Source organism: Strix aluco, chromosome 25 (assembly GCF_031877795.1).
Source record: "Strix aluco isolate bStrAlu1 chromosome 25, bStrAlu1.hap1, whole genome shotgun sequence".
Lineage (NCBI taxonomy): Eukaryota > Metazoa > Chordata > Aves > Strigiformes > Strigidae > Strix > Strix aluco.
Window position 1 is genome coordinate 6,619,741 of NC_133955.1, and position 17,086 is coordinate 6,636,826.

At 42.9% G+C, this 17,086-nt stretch overlaps 1 protein-coding gene across 3 annotated transcripts in view; it reads left to right on the forward strand.

The window, feature by feature from the left end:
* SRGAP2 (SLIT-ROBO Rho GTPase activating protein 2) overlaps positions 1 to 17,086 on the forward strand; it is a 114,320-nt gene that overhangs the window by 40,260 nt on the left and 56,974 nt on the right. For all 3 annotated transcript variants that reach the window (XM_074850109.1, XM_074850110.1, XM_074850111.1), the window contains exon 4: positions 8,289 to 8,451. In XM_074850109.1, coding sequence (XP_074706210.1) covers positions 8,289 to 8,451 — 163 coding nt within the window. The remainder of the gene's footprint in view (positions 1 to 8,288; positions 8,452 to 17,086) is intronic.

Here is a 17,086-nt window from a genome sequence, read left to right on the forward strand (position 1 = left end):
AATGTGTCAGAATACCACAGGGATCAGTAAGGAAGCAATTCCAATTATAATTACCTATCGCCAACACTGCTCTGTCTGAATAGTGAAGAGTAACTTGGCTGGTATCTTTTCTGTAGATGCTGAAGCTGTAATCTCATTTGGAAGCCCCCAGAAGACCATTTGATCAAAGCCGACCATCAGATCTCTCCTCCTAAGGAGCCTGGTATTACATGACTGAGATGTGCACAGGCGGGCAGCTACTCTGTAATTGCCTGGCTGTGACCCTATAAATATACAGTAATAGCATGTTCTTCCGATAACATGATAATTATGTTGGAAGGTACCATATCATTCAGTGAGTGCTTACCATGTCACTTGCCATTTTTAGATCTCCTAACAGACTGTCAAGGAGGAAATCTGTCAGGCAGTAACCCTGTAATTTGCATGTGCTTTCATACTCAATAACTATTATGTAATTGCCAAGTTGCTCCGAATGTGTTCATTTAAGGGAATGCTGTCACGGGCAGGAGGCTTCAGTCTGACCCTTGAAATTGGATTGTGTGGCTTCCTCCACCATCCATCTCCAAGCTGGAAAGCAAGCACACGCTTGAAGGAGAGAGCAACGTGAAGTGCAGGCTTCTGTTGGGTTTCTGACAAATGCATTGCACAAGGCTTATTTTTCTTAGATGTGGCTGCAACAGAGGATAAGCTGATCAGGTGACTAGGTTTTCCATATGAGTTTTGAAACGTAGGTGGTTGGGTCTTGACAGCTAAACGGTGTATAGCTGGTGGTGGACTTAAAGGGTGCTTGCACACTGCACAGTTTGAAGCCAGCTTCACTGGAGCGTCTTAAAATGATTTACAGAGCTAGGTGTATGTTATTCTCATTTTATATCTTTGAAGAAGGGGAACAGATTGGTTTAGCCAAGGTGACATATGAGTTGATGACAGTTGGATATATCCCAGGTTTTACTTGCTTTTAACCACTCTACCATGGCTGTTAGGCCTCACTTTGCCTATTCGCTTTCAAAACTGTTTTTTCAATTAGAACAGACTATTAAAGAGAATAGTCATATAAAATGTATATATTTGGTAAGGCTTCTTTAGTACCCATTGATAAATATCCTTGTACAAGATGGACTGGAGGAAAAAAAGTGCATTTCACAGCCCAAGTCTTGTAACTGCAGTTGTTCCAAGAGCTTGTGGGTCACACGTTTGGTATAGTCATCGCTCCTTACAGACCTGCCTGACCAAAGGTCTCTTGTGTAGCAGTTCAGTTGGAGCATCCAGCTCAGCAGGCGTCCGTCTTGCCTGTTGGGTCTTGGGGGTCCCTGTGGGCAGCAGCTCTGGGTGTGGGTCTGACTTCCATCCTCAGAGGAAGGCTCCCTCCCCCTGCAGTGAAACCCTGCGACCTTTAACTCCAGACTGCCGTTCTCCTGTTGCATGTGATTTTGTCCTAAAGGCAGTTACCTCTTCAAATAATCAGTCAACAGTGTAAAAACTGTGTCAAACCTCAAGTGATTCCTTTCAAGGGAGAAAATGGGGGAAGAAAAAAAAAAAGAAAAAAGAAAACATGAAAAGACAATGCTATTTTAAGGCCATATTTTAAATCAAGATAATCTTTGGAAGTAGGGTACTGAGTAGCAATTGTCAGCTGGAGAGCTGAATGTCCAGGATATCCCAGCATGAAATTCAGATGGCTTTCTGGCAGCCTTTGCCTTGAAGTAGAAGATGCAGAATAAGTCTGGCAACCTTCAGGCTGAGCACTTGTAAACAACAGATGTTCATAACTGGAATCTTTTGGAAGAGAAGGGCAGGGAGCAGCGTGTATGTCCATGCTTGTAATTCTCAAAATTTGCAGTTAACACTGAGCTGTGTCAGGAAGACTTTAAGGGAAAATGAAACATTGATTTGAATGAGCAGCTTGCAGAGTTCAACCTTAGTTTACGTAAAAGTGAAACGATTTCTTTAAAGGAGAGATGATACAGGCTGTGCGGGAGGTATCCACAAAAGCATTTGGGTCACACGGACTTCAGTTACGTTATTATTTTAATTGATAAATATTGCCATAGGCTATTTTGACCTGTGATTCTATTTGATGGAGCTGAGTCCTGAACATTTTTTTCCGAGTCTTTCTATAACATTTGGAAGATTTTTCTAAGCATGAAGCATTCATTTATTCAGTGATCTCATTGAACCCAGAGTGCGAGGGATACATGACCAGCGAAAATGGATGTAAAACCCCAGGGAGGATCTTTGTGGTGTTTTTCATCATATCAGCAATCCCAGGATCGCACTGTGTTGGTTGGTATGATTGTAGCTACTCTTACATAGCACGCTGCAGGGCACAAAATTCAGACAGGTTTGAAAAAGCATATACAGAAACAATTAGCGTCTCTGCTCTAACACTTGCTCTAGCTCTGACAGTTTGCTGGGTGGACTTCACGGTTGCACAGATCTGAAAATAACTTTTTCATCTCTCCCTTCACCTCCTATCTAATTTTAGCAGGTAGTTCAGGTGAGCTGGGCATGAGGTCAGTACTGCAGAGTGTGAACCTGTAGAGCTCAGACCTGGGCCTGCGGGTTGCTGTTGGGATGGGACAGGTAGTGCGTGCAGGTGACTCCGGAGGGTGGGAAATAAATCAGTTTCTCAGTTCCCAGGACCCTGATCACTATTTTGGGATGTACCAGGTCTGGAAATATCTGTTGCACACCTCTGAGAAACAGATCCTGAATATTTGGGGCGGTGGGGAGGTGGAACAGGAAACTTCAGTTTTTGTGTGTACCACCAGGAGACTTGCTTTAAAAACCTCAGTTCAAAGGAAGGATGGTCAGAGAAGTTTTCTGTTCACATGCCTATGTTAATTTAAATGTTTCTCTCTTTCTATTCAGTAATATTTTCATTCTCATCTGACTCATTCCTTCGTCTTGCACTCCTTATGGAAACCCAGTATTCCTATTCCTGGTTTGTGGGTGTGGTTTTTTTGTTTTATTTTTAATTTAGTGGGGGGGAGGTTGTTTTTTAAGATCATTTTTCTGCTGTTGCTCTGAACAGGGTTACCTTGCAAGGCCAAACTAAGTGTCGCTGGCTTTTGTCGCTCTCTCCTGCTTGCCTCACAGCAGATAAATCTTGGATTGTCTATGAGTTCCTTGTATGAATGAGTAATTTAATTAAGACATTTCAGATACTTGGGACTCAATCTTCCCTTCTGATCTTTTGAGACCGACTGAAACCTTTGAAGTGGAAGTTGCACAGGACCCAATCAAGATAACACCCAAGAAACCACAGAGCTTCATACTTTGTGGTTCCTTAAAAATCTGTGCACAACTTCCTCTTCCTGCTCCCAAACACCCCCGATTGCTGTGATCTGGTGTAATTTAGGCTAACCTAAATAAACTCTCCAGATTCACTATCATCACACGATCTTTAAACAAGTATAAATAGTGCTTGAAATAAACCTGGATCTTGGCATCTTCCTCCTCCTCCTCCTCTCCTTGTGGGGGAAGTTTGAGTCAAGCAGTTGTTGTGAATGTGAAATCGCAAGCAATTTGGGAAAGTTCATATTCCTAAAGTTTTGGGCTGATCTCATCAATTTTACTACTTAAGGGCAAATACTGACTCCAGTCATTCTGTAGAATCTGTGGAAATCAAGCTCGCTCTCCATTATACCCAGCGGTCCCTATCGCATATTTTTCTTCCCTTTTTCATCCTTCCTCTGTGGTGACATGAAACTGGAAGCAGAGTGTATTTGCCAGCTCCTTTGAGAATTGAAATGGTTAATGAAAATCACAATTTGCTTCTCTGCCATCTGCTTGTGGTTATGATAGAAAAGGGTCTGTTGTAAACAGTTGTATAACTTCTGCTCTGTGTTGTGAAAACTGTTGCCATGTTCCACCCCAGAAAATGCTGCGTTTTTGGAGGTGCTTTAACAGTTAATGTGTGTAGTTTTAAAGGCTACTTGGAAGGTCTGAAGCAAGTAACTGCCTCTTTCCTTCTCTGTTTCATTTCTGTTTTAAGACCTGCCTTTACCTTCCTTTTGCCAGCGCTAGGAAAATTGTCACTAGCAAATAACGAAGGAGAGCTTTTGTCTCACTTCCTGTAAAAACCTTACCATGAAAACATGGAACCTGTACAAAAGCAAGACAGACTGTTTTAACAAGGTTCCGAAGGGGTTAGTGAAACCAATAGACACCAAGAAATTAAAGGAATTTAAATGAAAAAATCTTGAAGCACGCAGAGCTGTGGTTGCATGAGGTTGAGCTCAGGGTGCGGTGCTCACTGCACAGACCCGAAGGTGACAATCCTGGTCGCGGATTGAAAGCATGTGGGGTTGTGATTATTTTTTCCTGCAGGATGGCCTTTCATGTCTAACCACACGGAGTGTGTCAACAACCCATCTGGCGCCATTAGACACCAGCAATTTTACTCACCATGCTTTTCATGGGCTCTTGGTATTTGTGCTATGTGCTGCCTTAGAATAGCTTCGGGTGTTGTGGTAGGGCAGCCTGGACAGCTGGGAATTGTCCAGTTAACTATTGCATCCCTCCTGGTTCCCATTTGGTGCTTCAGTTTTCTTTGGAAAGCAAAGCACTCGTACCGTGCTGCTCCCCAGTCCCTTGTGTGTGTTCTTCTCTACAGTCATAACCCTTGGTCCGTGTTGCTCACAGCTCTTCCAGGCTGCTCGAGGTGGGGCTGGACTGATACCTCAGCAGGGTATCCCGGAACAGCCAGGTGCTCTTGGTGGAGTAGGTAGCAAAAATTCATAATGAGATGGAGGATGTGATGGGAGAGACTAAGGATCAAACCATCCGAGTTTTGGGGTTGGCAGTTCGTGGCAGACGAACGGTACAAAGCCTGCGAAGGCAAGTTAGCAGCACGCAGCTGGACGGCTTCTGGCTGCTAGAGGAGATCTGCAGCCACACTGGTCTTAGGAAAAGAGTGAAGCAGCAAAGTGATGAAGCAGTAGCAGGCTGTTAAGGGTTTGGAGGCAGGATTTTGAACAGCTAGAACACGATCAGCTGGTGGAGAGTCTGAGCTTTTTGTATCTGAGTTTCATTCCCAAACTTTTTATGGTAGTTGACTAATTTTCACTTGCTGAAGCTCTTCTACCTTCAGAGGTCAAATACCAAGTCAGTGTGTAAAGTACTTTTATATCATTGGTGTAAAGGAGCAAACCAACCAACTTTTAACATCTTTTAATACTGTCCTTCATAAATGTCTCTTTACAACCACCCACAGTGCTATCTTATGTAGTTTGCTTCCTGTCTTCTGCCTGAACCACAGTTTGTCTGTTGGTAGAGATGGTGGCTCTCCAGATCGCCTGTACACCTCTGACCCTGCGCTGCTCCTTGGAGGAGCTCTTTCTGGAGATGCCTTTCCTCCTCCTGCCCTTTCTTTGGTGAAAGAAAGCTGGGTGTTGTCTCTGGTCTCACCTAAATAAAAATAAAACCCTTAATGTGTATATTACCTTATAGAATCATAGAATCATTTAGGTTAGTAAAAGACTTTAAGATCATTGAGTCTTAACCGTTAACGTAGCACTGCTAAGTCCACCACTAAACCATGTCCCCAGGTGCCACGTCTACATATCTTTTAAATACCTCCAGGGGTGGTGACTCAACCACTTCCCTGGACAGCCTGTTCCAGTGCTTGACAACCCTTTCAGCGAAGACATTTTTCCTAATGCCCAATCTAAACCTCCCCTGGTGCAACTTGAGGCCATTTCATCTTGTCCTGTCACTTGTTACTTGGGAGAAGAAACTGATACCCATCTCACTGCAATGTCCTTTCAGGTGGCTGTGGAGAGCAATAAGGTCTTCCCCAAGCCTCTTTTTCTTCAGACTAAACAACCCCAGTTCCCTCAGATGCTCTAAGACTCACAAGACTTGTGCTCCAGACCCTCCACCAGCTTCCTTGCCCTTCTTTGGACACGCTCCAGCAGCTCCATGTCTTTCTTGTAGTGGGGGGCCCAAACTGAACCCAGTATTTGAGGTGCGGCCTCACCAGTGCCAAGCAGGGGGCAATCCCTGCCCTAGTCCTGCTGGCCACACTGTTTCCAATACAAGCCAGGATGCTGTTGGCCTTCTTGGCCACCTAGGCACACTGCTGGCTCATATTCAGCTGGCTGTTGAGCAACACCCCCAGGTCCTTTTCTGCCGGGCACCTTTCCAGCCACCTCTTCCCCAAGCCTGTAGTGTTGCAGGGGGTTGTTGTGACCCAGGTGCAGGACCCAGCACTGAGCCTTGTTGAACCTCATGCAACTGGCTTTGGCCCATGGATCCGGCCTGTCCAGATCCCTCTGTAGAGCCTCCCTACCCTCCAGCAGATCAACCCTCCTGCCCAACTTGGTGTTATCTGCAAACTTACTGAGAATGCTCTCGATCCCCCCACCCAGATCATTGATAGAGATTAAACAGAACGGACCCCAGTACCAAGCCCTGGGGAACACCACTTGTGACTGGCCACCCACTGAGTTTAGCTCCATTCACCACCACTCCTTGGGCTCGGCCATCCAGCCGGTTTTTACCCAGCAAAGAGTGCTCCCGGCCAGGCCATCAGCAGCCTCCTCGTGTGGTGGTGGCTTTAATCTCCATTTCAGCAGGAGTCAGAGCATACGGCTCCTTATCTGCACGTGAGCCCTTCGAGGGCTGGCTGCAGCCTGGTCAGTACCCGTAGATTCACAGTTCTATTAGCCAGCTCTCACAGTTAGTAATTAGCTCTCTGGCATATTAACAAAAACAAACGGTATGCTGCAAATGCTGCTTACAGATTGAGGGGCAACTATTTGATTTATATAGCTTAACATCTGGCAGTTTCAACCTTGTACTGTTCTGCATTTTGATCATTCCGTCTGGTTTTGCATGTCAGCAGTATCTGCAATACAGGACACTCGAGTATGAAGGAAGATATTGTCTCTAAACAACATCTATGCCTTCTTACATTTTATTTTCTATTTTTTTTACTCAAAACACTAGGAGAACCAAAATCCCAGAATCGTTTTTATACCCCCTCCCACTATACACACACACACTCACACACTCCAAACCTTGAAGCAGTCCAGATCATAAGCTGCAGTCATTTCCTGAGCTTTTCATTTTTTTAAGGAAAAGAAACAAAGCATCAAGATCAGCTGTTCTGAAACTATTCTTCTTTAGCTAAAATTATCCATATTGCACTACAAATCCAACCATTGATGTCATGAGAAGGGTAATGAAAGTCTGCCATGGCTTAATTTTCACGTTTTCACAATGTCAGACATTTTTTGCAGCAGAGATTGCTGTCCTTTTAAGTGCAGAATATTCCCTTTTTCAATGGAAATTAAACCAAAATTAAAAAGAAATTCTTTTAAGAGGAAAGATATCTGATACAATCACATACAATAATCAAGAGGAGCTTTGGCTTTCCATCAGAGATCTGATTTACCCTTTTCTAAATAAATATTATTGTACTGTAAACAAATGATAAACAGATCTGGAGAGAAGTAAACCATGTAGTTTAAGACTACACCTAGCTCTGCCAGTTCCAAACACTGCTGCAGGGCTGGTGGAGGACCATGCAAAATCCCTGCTAACATCCTTGCTTTCATCTAGTATGAAATGGTGCCTTAAGAAATGACTTACTCCTCTCAGCAGATGAAATGTTGATCCAAATAAACTGAGGTTCCTCTCATCTCCCCTTTTGCCCTTTGTATTGCTTATTTGCAGAGCGCAGAGTAAATCAGCCATAATAAGGTGGAGAAAGTTCAAAGATGAGAAAATAAAGCTTGTTGTATGAATGTTGCTTTCTCTTCTGCTCAGGACAGATATAGATCCTTGCACATAATTGGTTTTGTACATGAAACATAGCATTTTGTTTCCTATGCAGATGCTATTTAGCTAACTGGATGATTGAAATCTTTTTATTGTGGTTAAGTCACAAATGCCTGAGACAGCGCTGTGAAACCTATTGTCAGACACTGGAGCCATCACTCTCCCTCAGGCACTGTAATTTATGCACAAAATCTTGGATTCAAAGGAAAAAAATTAGAGCCTACATTTGGCATACTGTAGCTTGCATTTGCCCAATCTGTTTGTAGGGGACAAAAGCCCACGGCCATCTGAATGTAGTCATGTATAATTGAGGGTGTATTTTCTGTATGTGCAACAGCCTTTTTACAGCCTTCCTCTGCTCTCCTCTCCCTCAGCAAATCCATACATCCCATAGCTGGGTTTCTAGCGTTCATAGATACAGGACAGCATTAACAGAATAATTTTGTCCTCTTCCGGTAAAGTCCTATCCAATTCTTGTTTCTATTTTGTGTCCTTTATAGGAAGGATCAGAATGTACTATCCCCAGTCAATTGCTGGAACCTCCTGCTAAATCAAGTGAAGCGGGAGAGCAGGGATCACACCACCCTAAGTGACATCTATCTCAACAACATCATCCCGCGCTTTGTCCAGGTCAGCGAAGATTCGGGGCGCCTGTTCAAGAAGGTAACTGAGTGCTACAATGCATGTATTTTTGTTGGGCCCTTACAATACAAAGTTTTAGCTATTACTTCTGTTGGATCATTTTATTGTTGACTGTGCCTAACACATGGGGCTTTTTTCCTCTTCGTGAATAACTGTGCTTGACTTACCTTTGATTTTTTTAGTAATTTTCTTCTACTTTTTTATGATTTTCCCAGAAGTGGTCAGTTGAGATTTGTTGGTCTAAATTCAGGCTGTTTTTTCCTCTTAACCTGTTCACGGTTTTTTATGCATTTTGAAACTTTTATTTAATAAGCAGAAACCCTCCAGGTCTTCAACTCTGAATGTAATCAAGAACAACTCTCTGAAGACAATTTTATACCCACCACAGAGGAGAAACTACTGTTAAAAGAAAAATTAGGGAGAATTCCTACCGTGCAGGATAATAAAAGGATGTATTGTCCTTCTCTGGAAAAAGGAGAAAATGCAGCTGAGGTCTCTTTTGTTAGCCTTGTCCCCTTTTTCCTCCCCTTGATTTCCACCTGGAAAAAAAGGTGGGACAGTGTGGGAGGGTATTTTTCTATTAAGAATCTGTTCTCCCAGTTCAAGAAACACAAAACTCCTATTAAATGGTAATGCCTGGTCTCTTCAGAGACTTGTCAATCGCTGTAACATCTGCTAGTTAACATGTTTAAAGCATTGCAATTCTAACTTCGAAAGCGATTTCCCTTCCTCCACTCCCCACCCCCTTGCAATGTGCCACGATCTTGGAGAGTTATTTCTACTATTGCAAGGCGTTGAGAAGAGGGTTGCAGAAGAACTCGAGCTTTCTAAAGAATACTTTTGTGGAGACTCATCCTAAATCACATTGCTTCTGAGAGAGAAATGGAAGAGGAACACTTTTGATAAAAAACTCCTAGCGTGCTTTCATGTCTGTCTTTGCCTTCAGTGGTGTCAGTTGTTACATTAAAAAAGAATCATGCAAGTAGTGCATGACTTTAAAATTAAAATCTGTTTGGGTGCCGTCAGCAGTAATTGGAGGCCTCTCTGGCTTTTCACTCTGGTCTTGACAGTCTTATGAAAATGTCTTGAGGAAAGTGTTCAGATATTTCTTAATATCTCTATATTGCTTTAACTGATAAAGAGAGTCTATATAATGCAGTCCCTTTAGACTGCTAGAAAATGGACAGTGCTCAATATTGTGTGTGATATTTCGTGTCAAGATGCACTTGAAGGAGCAGCCTCTTGTTGTGTGTTATCTGGAGAGCAGGATGGATTTGCTCTTTTACAGGTATTTGTGTGTGTTGGCATCTGATTTCTGTAGGAGAATGTCAGCGGTGCGAGTGCACTGTTGGGTTTCTTGTCCTCTGTGTATTTCTTGAGGTTTGTAATGGACAGCAACGGACTATGAAAAATGTATTCATGTGTTACATTCTGTTTCTCTTTTTTTGAGACATTGTCCCAGCAGAGGAGGAACCTTATCTTTTACACGTAGTGTCACACTAAGGCCTTTTTGACCTTTTAAAACTTTCTGGTAATTACATTATGGTTGATTAGATACTTACACAGGATTATTGAATGGCAGTTACTCTTCAATTCCTCTAATCCTTCCAAAGGATAAGTAATCTCCCCACTGAATTTCAACAAGGGCTGTGCTTGAGGAAGGTGGCTGAGAAAATGCCTCTGCAAAGAAGTACATGGAAATTGATATTATCCCCGTTTGGCTGGAAACTAGCATCTTAATTTTCAGCCACTTGTATAAGCATGGTTTTGCCCTGTTTTATTTTATTTTGGGCAGTAGGACTTGAATAAAAACAAGCAAATAACAGACCAACAACAAAACTTCTGGTTTCTTTCTCACGGATCAAAGGCAAACTCCCTATTAATTTGTGCAAACAAAAGGCACTTGTTACTAAATTCCAACTACTTGTTTTCTGACTGTTTGCCAGGCATACCGAATTGGCTGAAGGCCAAAACAGGTATTAGATTACTCTTCCACTTGTGCTGGGTGGATAAAAACAAAAATTGCATCCTGTCTTATCTAGAGTGTCACATAGTTGAATAAGGTAGCAGCTGATAAATAGAGAAATTTGGCTGAACTTGGAACTGCTGCTACTTGTGCTTTTTCTCTAGAATCTCTTACCTTCCTGAGCTGCGAGAAGCAGCATGAATTGGTACAAAAGGTACTGTAGGCTAGAAAACAGATGTGGTGTGTGGTTAAAATATTACAAATCAGCTTTATATTCCATGGATTTAAAAAAATGCTATCCATTTATAAAACCCCTATGTAGCATGCTTGTAGTACTTGGTATATCCCAAGAGCAGTACAAACAATCTTCAGAATCTCTCTGGACCAAATGGATGAAGTCACTTGTGCAGGGTTGCTCAGCAAGACACTGACAAAGCCAGGATGCCCTTCTGATTGGTATCTGTAGGTACTGAAGGGGAATAATTAAGTGACTCAGCAAGATACTTAGGAGTGGCATATGTTTTTGTGCCTCTAACTGCAAGTAAAATCATGCTAGCCCAAAGGGAAATTAGTCATGTTGATGGGAAAGTCTAAAAGAACATTCTCCTCCCTCTCCCCTTAGCTTCTCCCATCCTTTTTTAAATGTTTGACACATCCTTTCCCATTTTTTCATGGGGAAGAGCTACCATGGTACATGACAGCTCAGAAAACTGAGTGCTTTTTAGCAGTCTTGAAACAGATGTAGTTTATACAGGAGCTACATGGAAAATAATGTTCCCTCACACAAAACTTTCTGTGAAGCTGTGGAAGGCAGATTTGGAGGTTCCAACCAAAATCCAAATGTGAACGAGCTCTGAATGGCATAGCTGCATTAGTGTGGTGCTGCATCTCAGCACATGTCTGTAGCTTCTCCACACATCTCATTAGCCGGGCTCTGTCAGTGAAATAACTGGCTGTATTACTTCTGAGACCTGAGTTTCCTGCCTCTCTTGTGCTGTGCAGACTTTCCAGCTCATTCACTGATTCTACACCATCTCCTGCCTGGTCTGACACATGCAGTACAGCCAAGCTGAAGTGCCCTGCACTTTAATGAAATGCAGCCTGCAGGAGGAAGAGCCTGTGCTGTGATGCTGTCGGGGTGCTCCGGTTTGGCTTAACACGAGACCTTGGTTTTTACTGTTTTCTGATGGAAATTGTAGCTGTTGGAATTGTGCTGCCAAGCTTGCTGCTGGTTTGGGAGCTCTCTGTCCTTGTCTCGTGCTACACAGGGCATCTCTGTTAAAAACAAGGAGGCTATTATTTGACAGTCTGAGGAACGTTATTTTTTACACTTCTGTTTATAAAAAAGGTTATACATGGTTTTGACTGATTGCAGGTGCTCTAGTAACTTACATTTAGCAACTACTCACTGGGTTGTAAATACTGCTATGGGATATGGAGAGGATAGCGATATAGAGATCCTCATTTGCTGAGGGCAGTTGAAATAAAATCTGGAGGCATGAGATCCTTTTCTCAAGCCATTTATAATTTAGGGCTTTCTCGAATCAGTGCTTTGTATCATGCTGGGATTGAGCAGGTGAGCTAGAGAGGACAGACAGGGTAAAAAGGAGGTACTTAAGATCTTTTTGTTGGTAAGCTCTTGAGTTGCTGTATCTTGTGCTGTCTGAAGGGGTTTTTTCAAACGAAAGAGATCTAAGCACAGCATGCTGCTGTAATCCAGCCTTAAGGCTGCAAAGGACCTGGATGGGTGTGATAAGGTCTGTGCTGGGAAGGAGACACGTCCTCAAGGGCAGCAGAGATGCGGAGGGAAGCAGGGTGGGAGCTGGCTGTGCTGCACCCGGAGCAGCGCGGAGCCCGAGGTAGGCAAACCAGGTCTCTCTCTGTGTGGAAGAGCACCAGTACTGGTGGCGATGTGGGGCTCATCTCTGCCAGCGGCTGCGGTGGAGAATCCTCAGGCTGAGCCAGATTCTCGTGTGTTCACTCTTGGACCCCTCGGACCAGTCATACAACGGGCACGGCAGTGCTGATGGTGCAGCTTGGGCGGGTCTGTCTTGCAATTGGTGAACTTCTGAAATTCCAGTGGTGGTGCCTGCACTGCACTCGGGTTTTCAGAGGGTTTACCTTCGCAGCGTTTGGATTCGCAGTGTCACGGGAAGCCTGCGTGGTCTGTGGCTTTGTCTCCTGCAGTTTTTCTGTTCGTGTCTTATGATGAAGAGATCCCTCCTCTCCAGGGCCATGTTATGATGTGGAGGGTCTTAATTGTTTGAGTGTTAGATGGAAACTTGCCAGCCACTTCAAAGGTATCTTTCCTGATAAGAGAAGCTGTGTTTGCTGCCAAAGCCAGCCCTGAAGTGGTGCTGGATGTACAGTGTGTGTCAGCCCCATTTCTTCCTGCCTCTCAGATTTGTTTACTTCCTTGGTTAGCTCTCCCTGCAGAACCTTTACATGTCTGAGTGCGGGGCTGTTTGCACCAAATGTGGGTTTATATCTTACTGGAAACTTGCAACCTCGGGTGCAGGTATTCTTTGAACACGGTACTCTTTCTGTGCCCTTTGTTTTGGTTTCTCCGGAGGAAATGCTTTTACGTTTCAGTAAAAGAGATTGCCAACAAGGGGCTTGCTGCTATAGCAGTCTTGCAGATGAATCTCGTTGGTGTCGGTGGGGATCTGGCATTTGGCTTCAGCGGCGCCGCTGGCCGCAGGAACAGTGTCAGTGCAATTCTGCACTGCTACAGAAGAAAAAGAAGATAAATGGTGAAATAAATAACCGCTCTCTCGAGCAAATAAAACTGGGGGGGAACTGGTGGAATTGTCCTCATAACAAATTGTTACACTTTGGGAAGGAGGTAATATTTTCTTATTTGTCCAACAGTTAATGATTTAGCCCTGGGTTTCTTTTGTACAAGGTTGAAGTTTAAAGCCTGTGTGCCACCCGGCGTTGCTATTCTGGTCACCTCTCCCTCTCCTGGAAGACTGACCTGCTTTGATGTCAGTGCCTGTTCTCGTGCACGTTCCTTTTCATTCCTCCATCTACTTTTGTGGAGAGCACTCCTTTGATTTCTTCCTGCTTATCCTCCTTCAGTGTGGCCCTTCTATTTATATATATGTATTCAAAATACTTCTACATTTGAGCTGATTCACGTTTTGATTTCCTCTTCTCTCCATTTTCACCCTATCCCCCTGTCACTGTCATTTTAATGTGGCTCTTGATTTCTGGCTCAGCCAGACCCGGTACATCTGCATGGTACAACCTTTCTGTTTCTCACATGGTTATTAGGTTTTCTTGCCTACGGACGTATCTTTTTAGAGGAGTCGCTTTGTATTATTTATACATGTATAGCCTTTTGAGAAGCAGTCTCTTTAATTTGGTATCTTTAATCACTCTTTCTCTATTGTCTCTAAGATTTCCCTAGAAGCAGACTGATAGTCTTGTTCAAATTTAAGAAAAAAAATAGTATCTTTTTTAAAGAATGGACTGTGGAAGCCTCAGTCATTGTGAGTAGTTTCTGAACAGATTTTTACACAACAAAATTGTGAAGCAATTAATAAGCAGAAAGGCAGATTTATTCTGTGTATGTGTAAGTTCGTGTGTCTAGAGGGGCCTCAGGACAGGCAGTGGCTGTTAGCTGGCTGCTTTCTGGAGCTGTGCCTCTGAACAGAGCCAGGTACCTTCTCAGCATCTGCCTGCCTGTTACAGGAACCTTTCATGCAGCATTGGTCCTACTGTGTTTAAAACCTACATCTTCTCTCTATTTTTAACTTGGGGCTCCTTGAAGCAGTGCTGACTGGAGATGCTCGGAGCAGTAACCTTGTCCTGCCCTGCTTTCTGGCTTGTTCAGGTGGACGTGTCCTCTCAGTATAGAGTAGTGGGGACAGGAAGGGGTGGTTGCCCTACAGATCTTGCTTTGAGAGCATAGCTTTCCTTTACACTATTGTATCAAGTTATTATATTTATGGGACAAAAACCCTGTAAGGAATATAGAAAACAAAACTGAGGATTTGAAATCTGCTCCCTGTTTAATACCTTTGATCGTGGAAAAGAACAGTTTATCTACTTGTACACTGCACAGTGTTTGATGTGAAGCGAAAAATCCACAATGAGTTGGTTAAAAGCCTTGCAGTAATCAAGGAAGAAGAATTATTAATTCTCTTAAGGGGTCCATGCTTTAGATGACCTACTTTACAGCTGCAGTATGTCTCATTGCTGCATTGGTACCAGAATATGAAAAATCTTAAAATACACCACACATAGAAAAGCCACACACATGAAAATGCACTGGCCAAAATGCGCTGGGCATTTTGTAAAAATATTTCTCCATAACAGTATAAACATGTAAATATACAAGTTCCATCAGTAAAACTGTCACTGAGGTGCAGAGCTGGTAAGTACGTGCTATATCCCCGCTCTCACACTTTCATCCTTACCCACTGCGTCTTTCTCTGCCTTAGGTGCCTTAGGAAATAGTCATGTTGAGTGCTTACTGTTTTCCCAGAAGTTGAAGGACACAGAGGCCTGTTGTGGAACTATACTTTCTGTTTTCTAGTTGGGGAAATGAAATCTCCCGGTTTTCCTACCTGCTTATTTTTAGAACAGGTGGAGTGGTGGAAGGGAAAGGGAGTGAAATAATCCGTTCAGTGCTCTTATCTGAGTTAGCAGTACATAAATCTGCTTCTGAGTTAGAGATTTGATTCCCCCCACCTGTAATTGGAGTGGATGGTTTCTGTTACGCTGCTGACACTTCGCACCCGCTCGGATCCGATGATGCGATCAGAGCCTCTTGCCCAGGGTGATGCACTGAATACCCAAGGCTACAGCTGGCGTAGTTTTACTGCATATGGTACAGGCTAAAAATGTCACTTCTGCCTATAAATTGGGCAAGGAATACGCTGCATTTGGCCCTATTTAATGTGTGAAAGGCATCCATTGTTACTACATTTTGTTTCTAATTTCCTGTATGCTTACGCTGTCTTTCACTACACCAGTACGCTCGTCTTTAGTTTGCTGGGGTGTGAATTCGGGTCAGCCAGGAACAAGGTAACAGCACTTTCACACTCCAGGTCATTCATCTGACTCTGATCCCTCCAGGCGTTTTTTCCTAGAGATACACCACAGCAGTTTGAAAAAGGGCATTGGGGGAAGTCAATAGCACAAAGCTGTCGTGCGGAGAATTAAAACTGAGCAGAATTACACAACATTGCTTCCAATATTTTACAGGACTTCACCGCTTGCTGGTAGGTCCTGCCACTTTCTGAAGCCGGTTTCACATGTGGCTCACTCAGTGATGGCAAATGTAACTGGCTTCACAACAAGAATGAATGCTCTCAGCCATAAAATTGCTTGGTTTGTTGGGATTGAGTGCCTGAAGCCCAAGTTTCTATAGGATCAGCACAGAATTCTGCAAAAAAAAAAAAAAAAAAAAAAAAAGGAGAGGAGAGTGGGGGTTGTTCGGAAGCAACTCTTTGAGCCCAGAGTATGGGAGGCAGCGATGTGACGTGGTTTCATGTAGGAATGGCTTTTCAGAGTACAGTATTCTGCTGTAATAAGGAAAATTCCTTATTACTGACATAGTGGTGAAACAAATCACTAGTGAAATGGTGGAGAAAACTAGATAATACAACTGCAATTTAAATATGACTGACTGATGCATAATGGATCATTAAAATGGAAACTGGTGATCTATCACCCAAAATATGTATGTATATTGTATGGCATAGATTTTGTTTTCCTAGCTTTTCTTTAAATTGTGGAGAGTTCGAAGCTTTAGAAGAAGTCTTTACAGAATTCCTGTTCTATAGGGCCATGTGATAATGGCTGAGCACTTGATCCGTAAAGTTCTGGGAGAAACTTGCGTAAAACTTGCACAGGCTTCAGGTGGGTTACAGGCTTCACTGAGAGTACATCCTTGTGAAATAAGGGGTATGTTTATAACAAACGGATTGCACTGATGGTGACAATGGAGTACTTCTAGACAGCGAAGCTCGTTGATTGATTATACGAGAACATGAAAGTGATAAATCATATTTGCAACTGCATACAAATGAATTAAAGGCAGGCCTGTTTAAAAAAAAACCCCACCACATTATCAAGAATCTACCTATAAAGAATTCTAAACTTTAATTAACAAATTCTATTTAAGTGCTACCTGTATGATCTTGGAAAATTTTACCTGGCAAGCCTTCTCTCTAACAAACTTCCTAAGTAGAGGTTAACTAATGCATAATAAACACTCTGTATTGTAACCTTGATTTAGACAGGAATAAAAAGGATCTTGCACTTCTGCAAATTTCCTCACAGGGTTCATCGAGAACTCGGTCCACTTGTCTCCCAGCTCCCATTGTTGATTCAAAAAACATGACAACATTTAATGTTTGTTTTCTACCTAGGTATATTTAATTATTCCTTTTTAAAAGATGTGGAGAAATGGTCTTGTTAGAGAGCGGTTTTCAGAATCAGCAGATTTGGGTTCCAGTTGCAGCCCTGTCGCTGGCTGACATAATTTTAGGCAATGTATTAGATAAAATCTCTTACCTCGGTGTGTTACGCATTTACCCACCAATGGTTTCTGAGTGCTTCCTTGCTGTTGTTGTTGAGTTTATACAGAAAGCATCTCGTGAACTTTACGGTATGTTTGTTTTGAAGCCGTACCATCTTTCTATCAGATTTGGAACTACGTTACTGAGCCTTGAGATC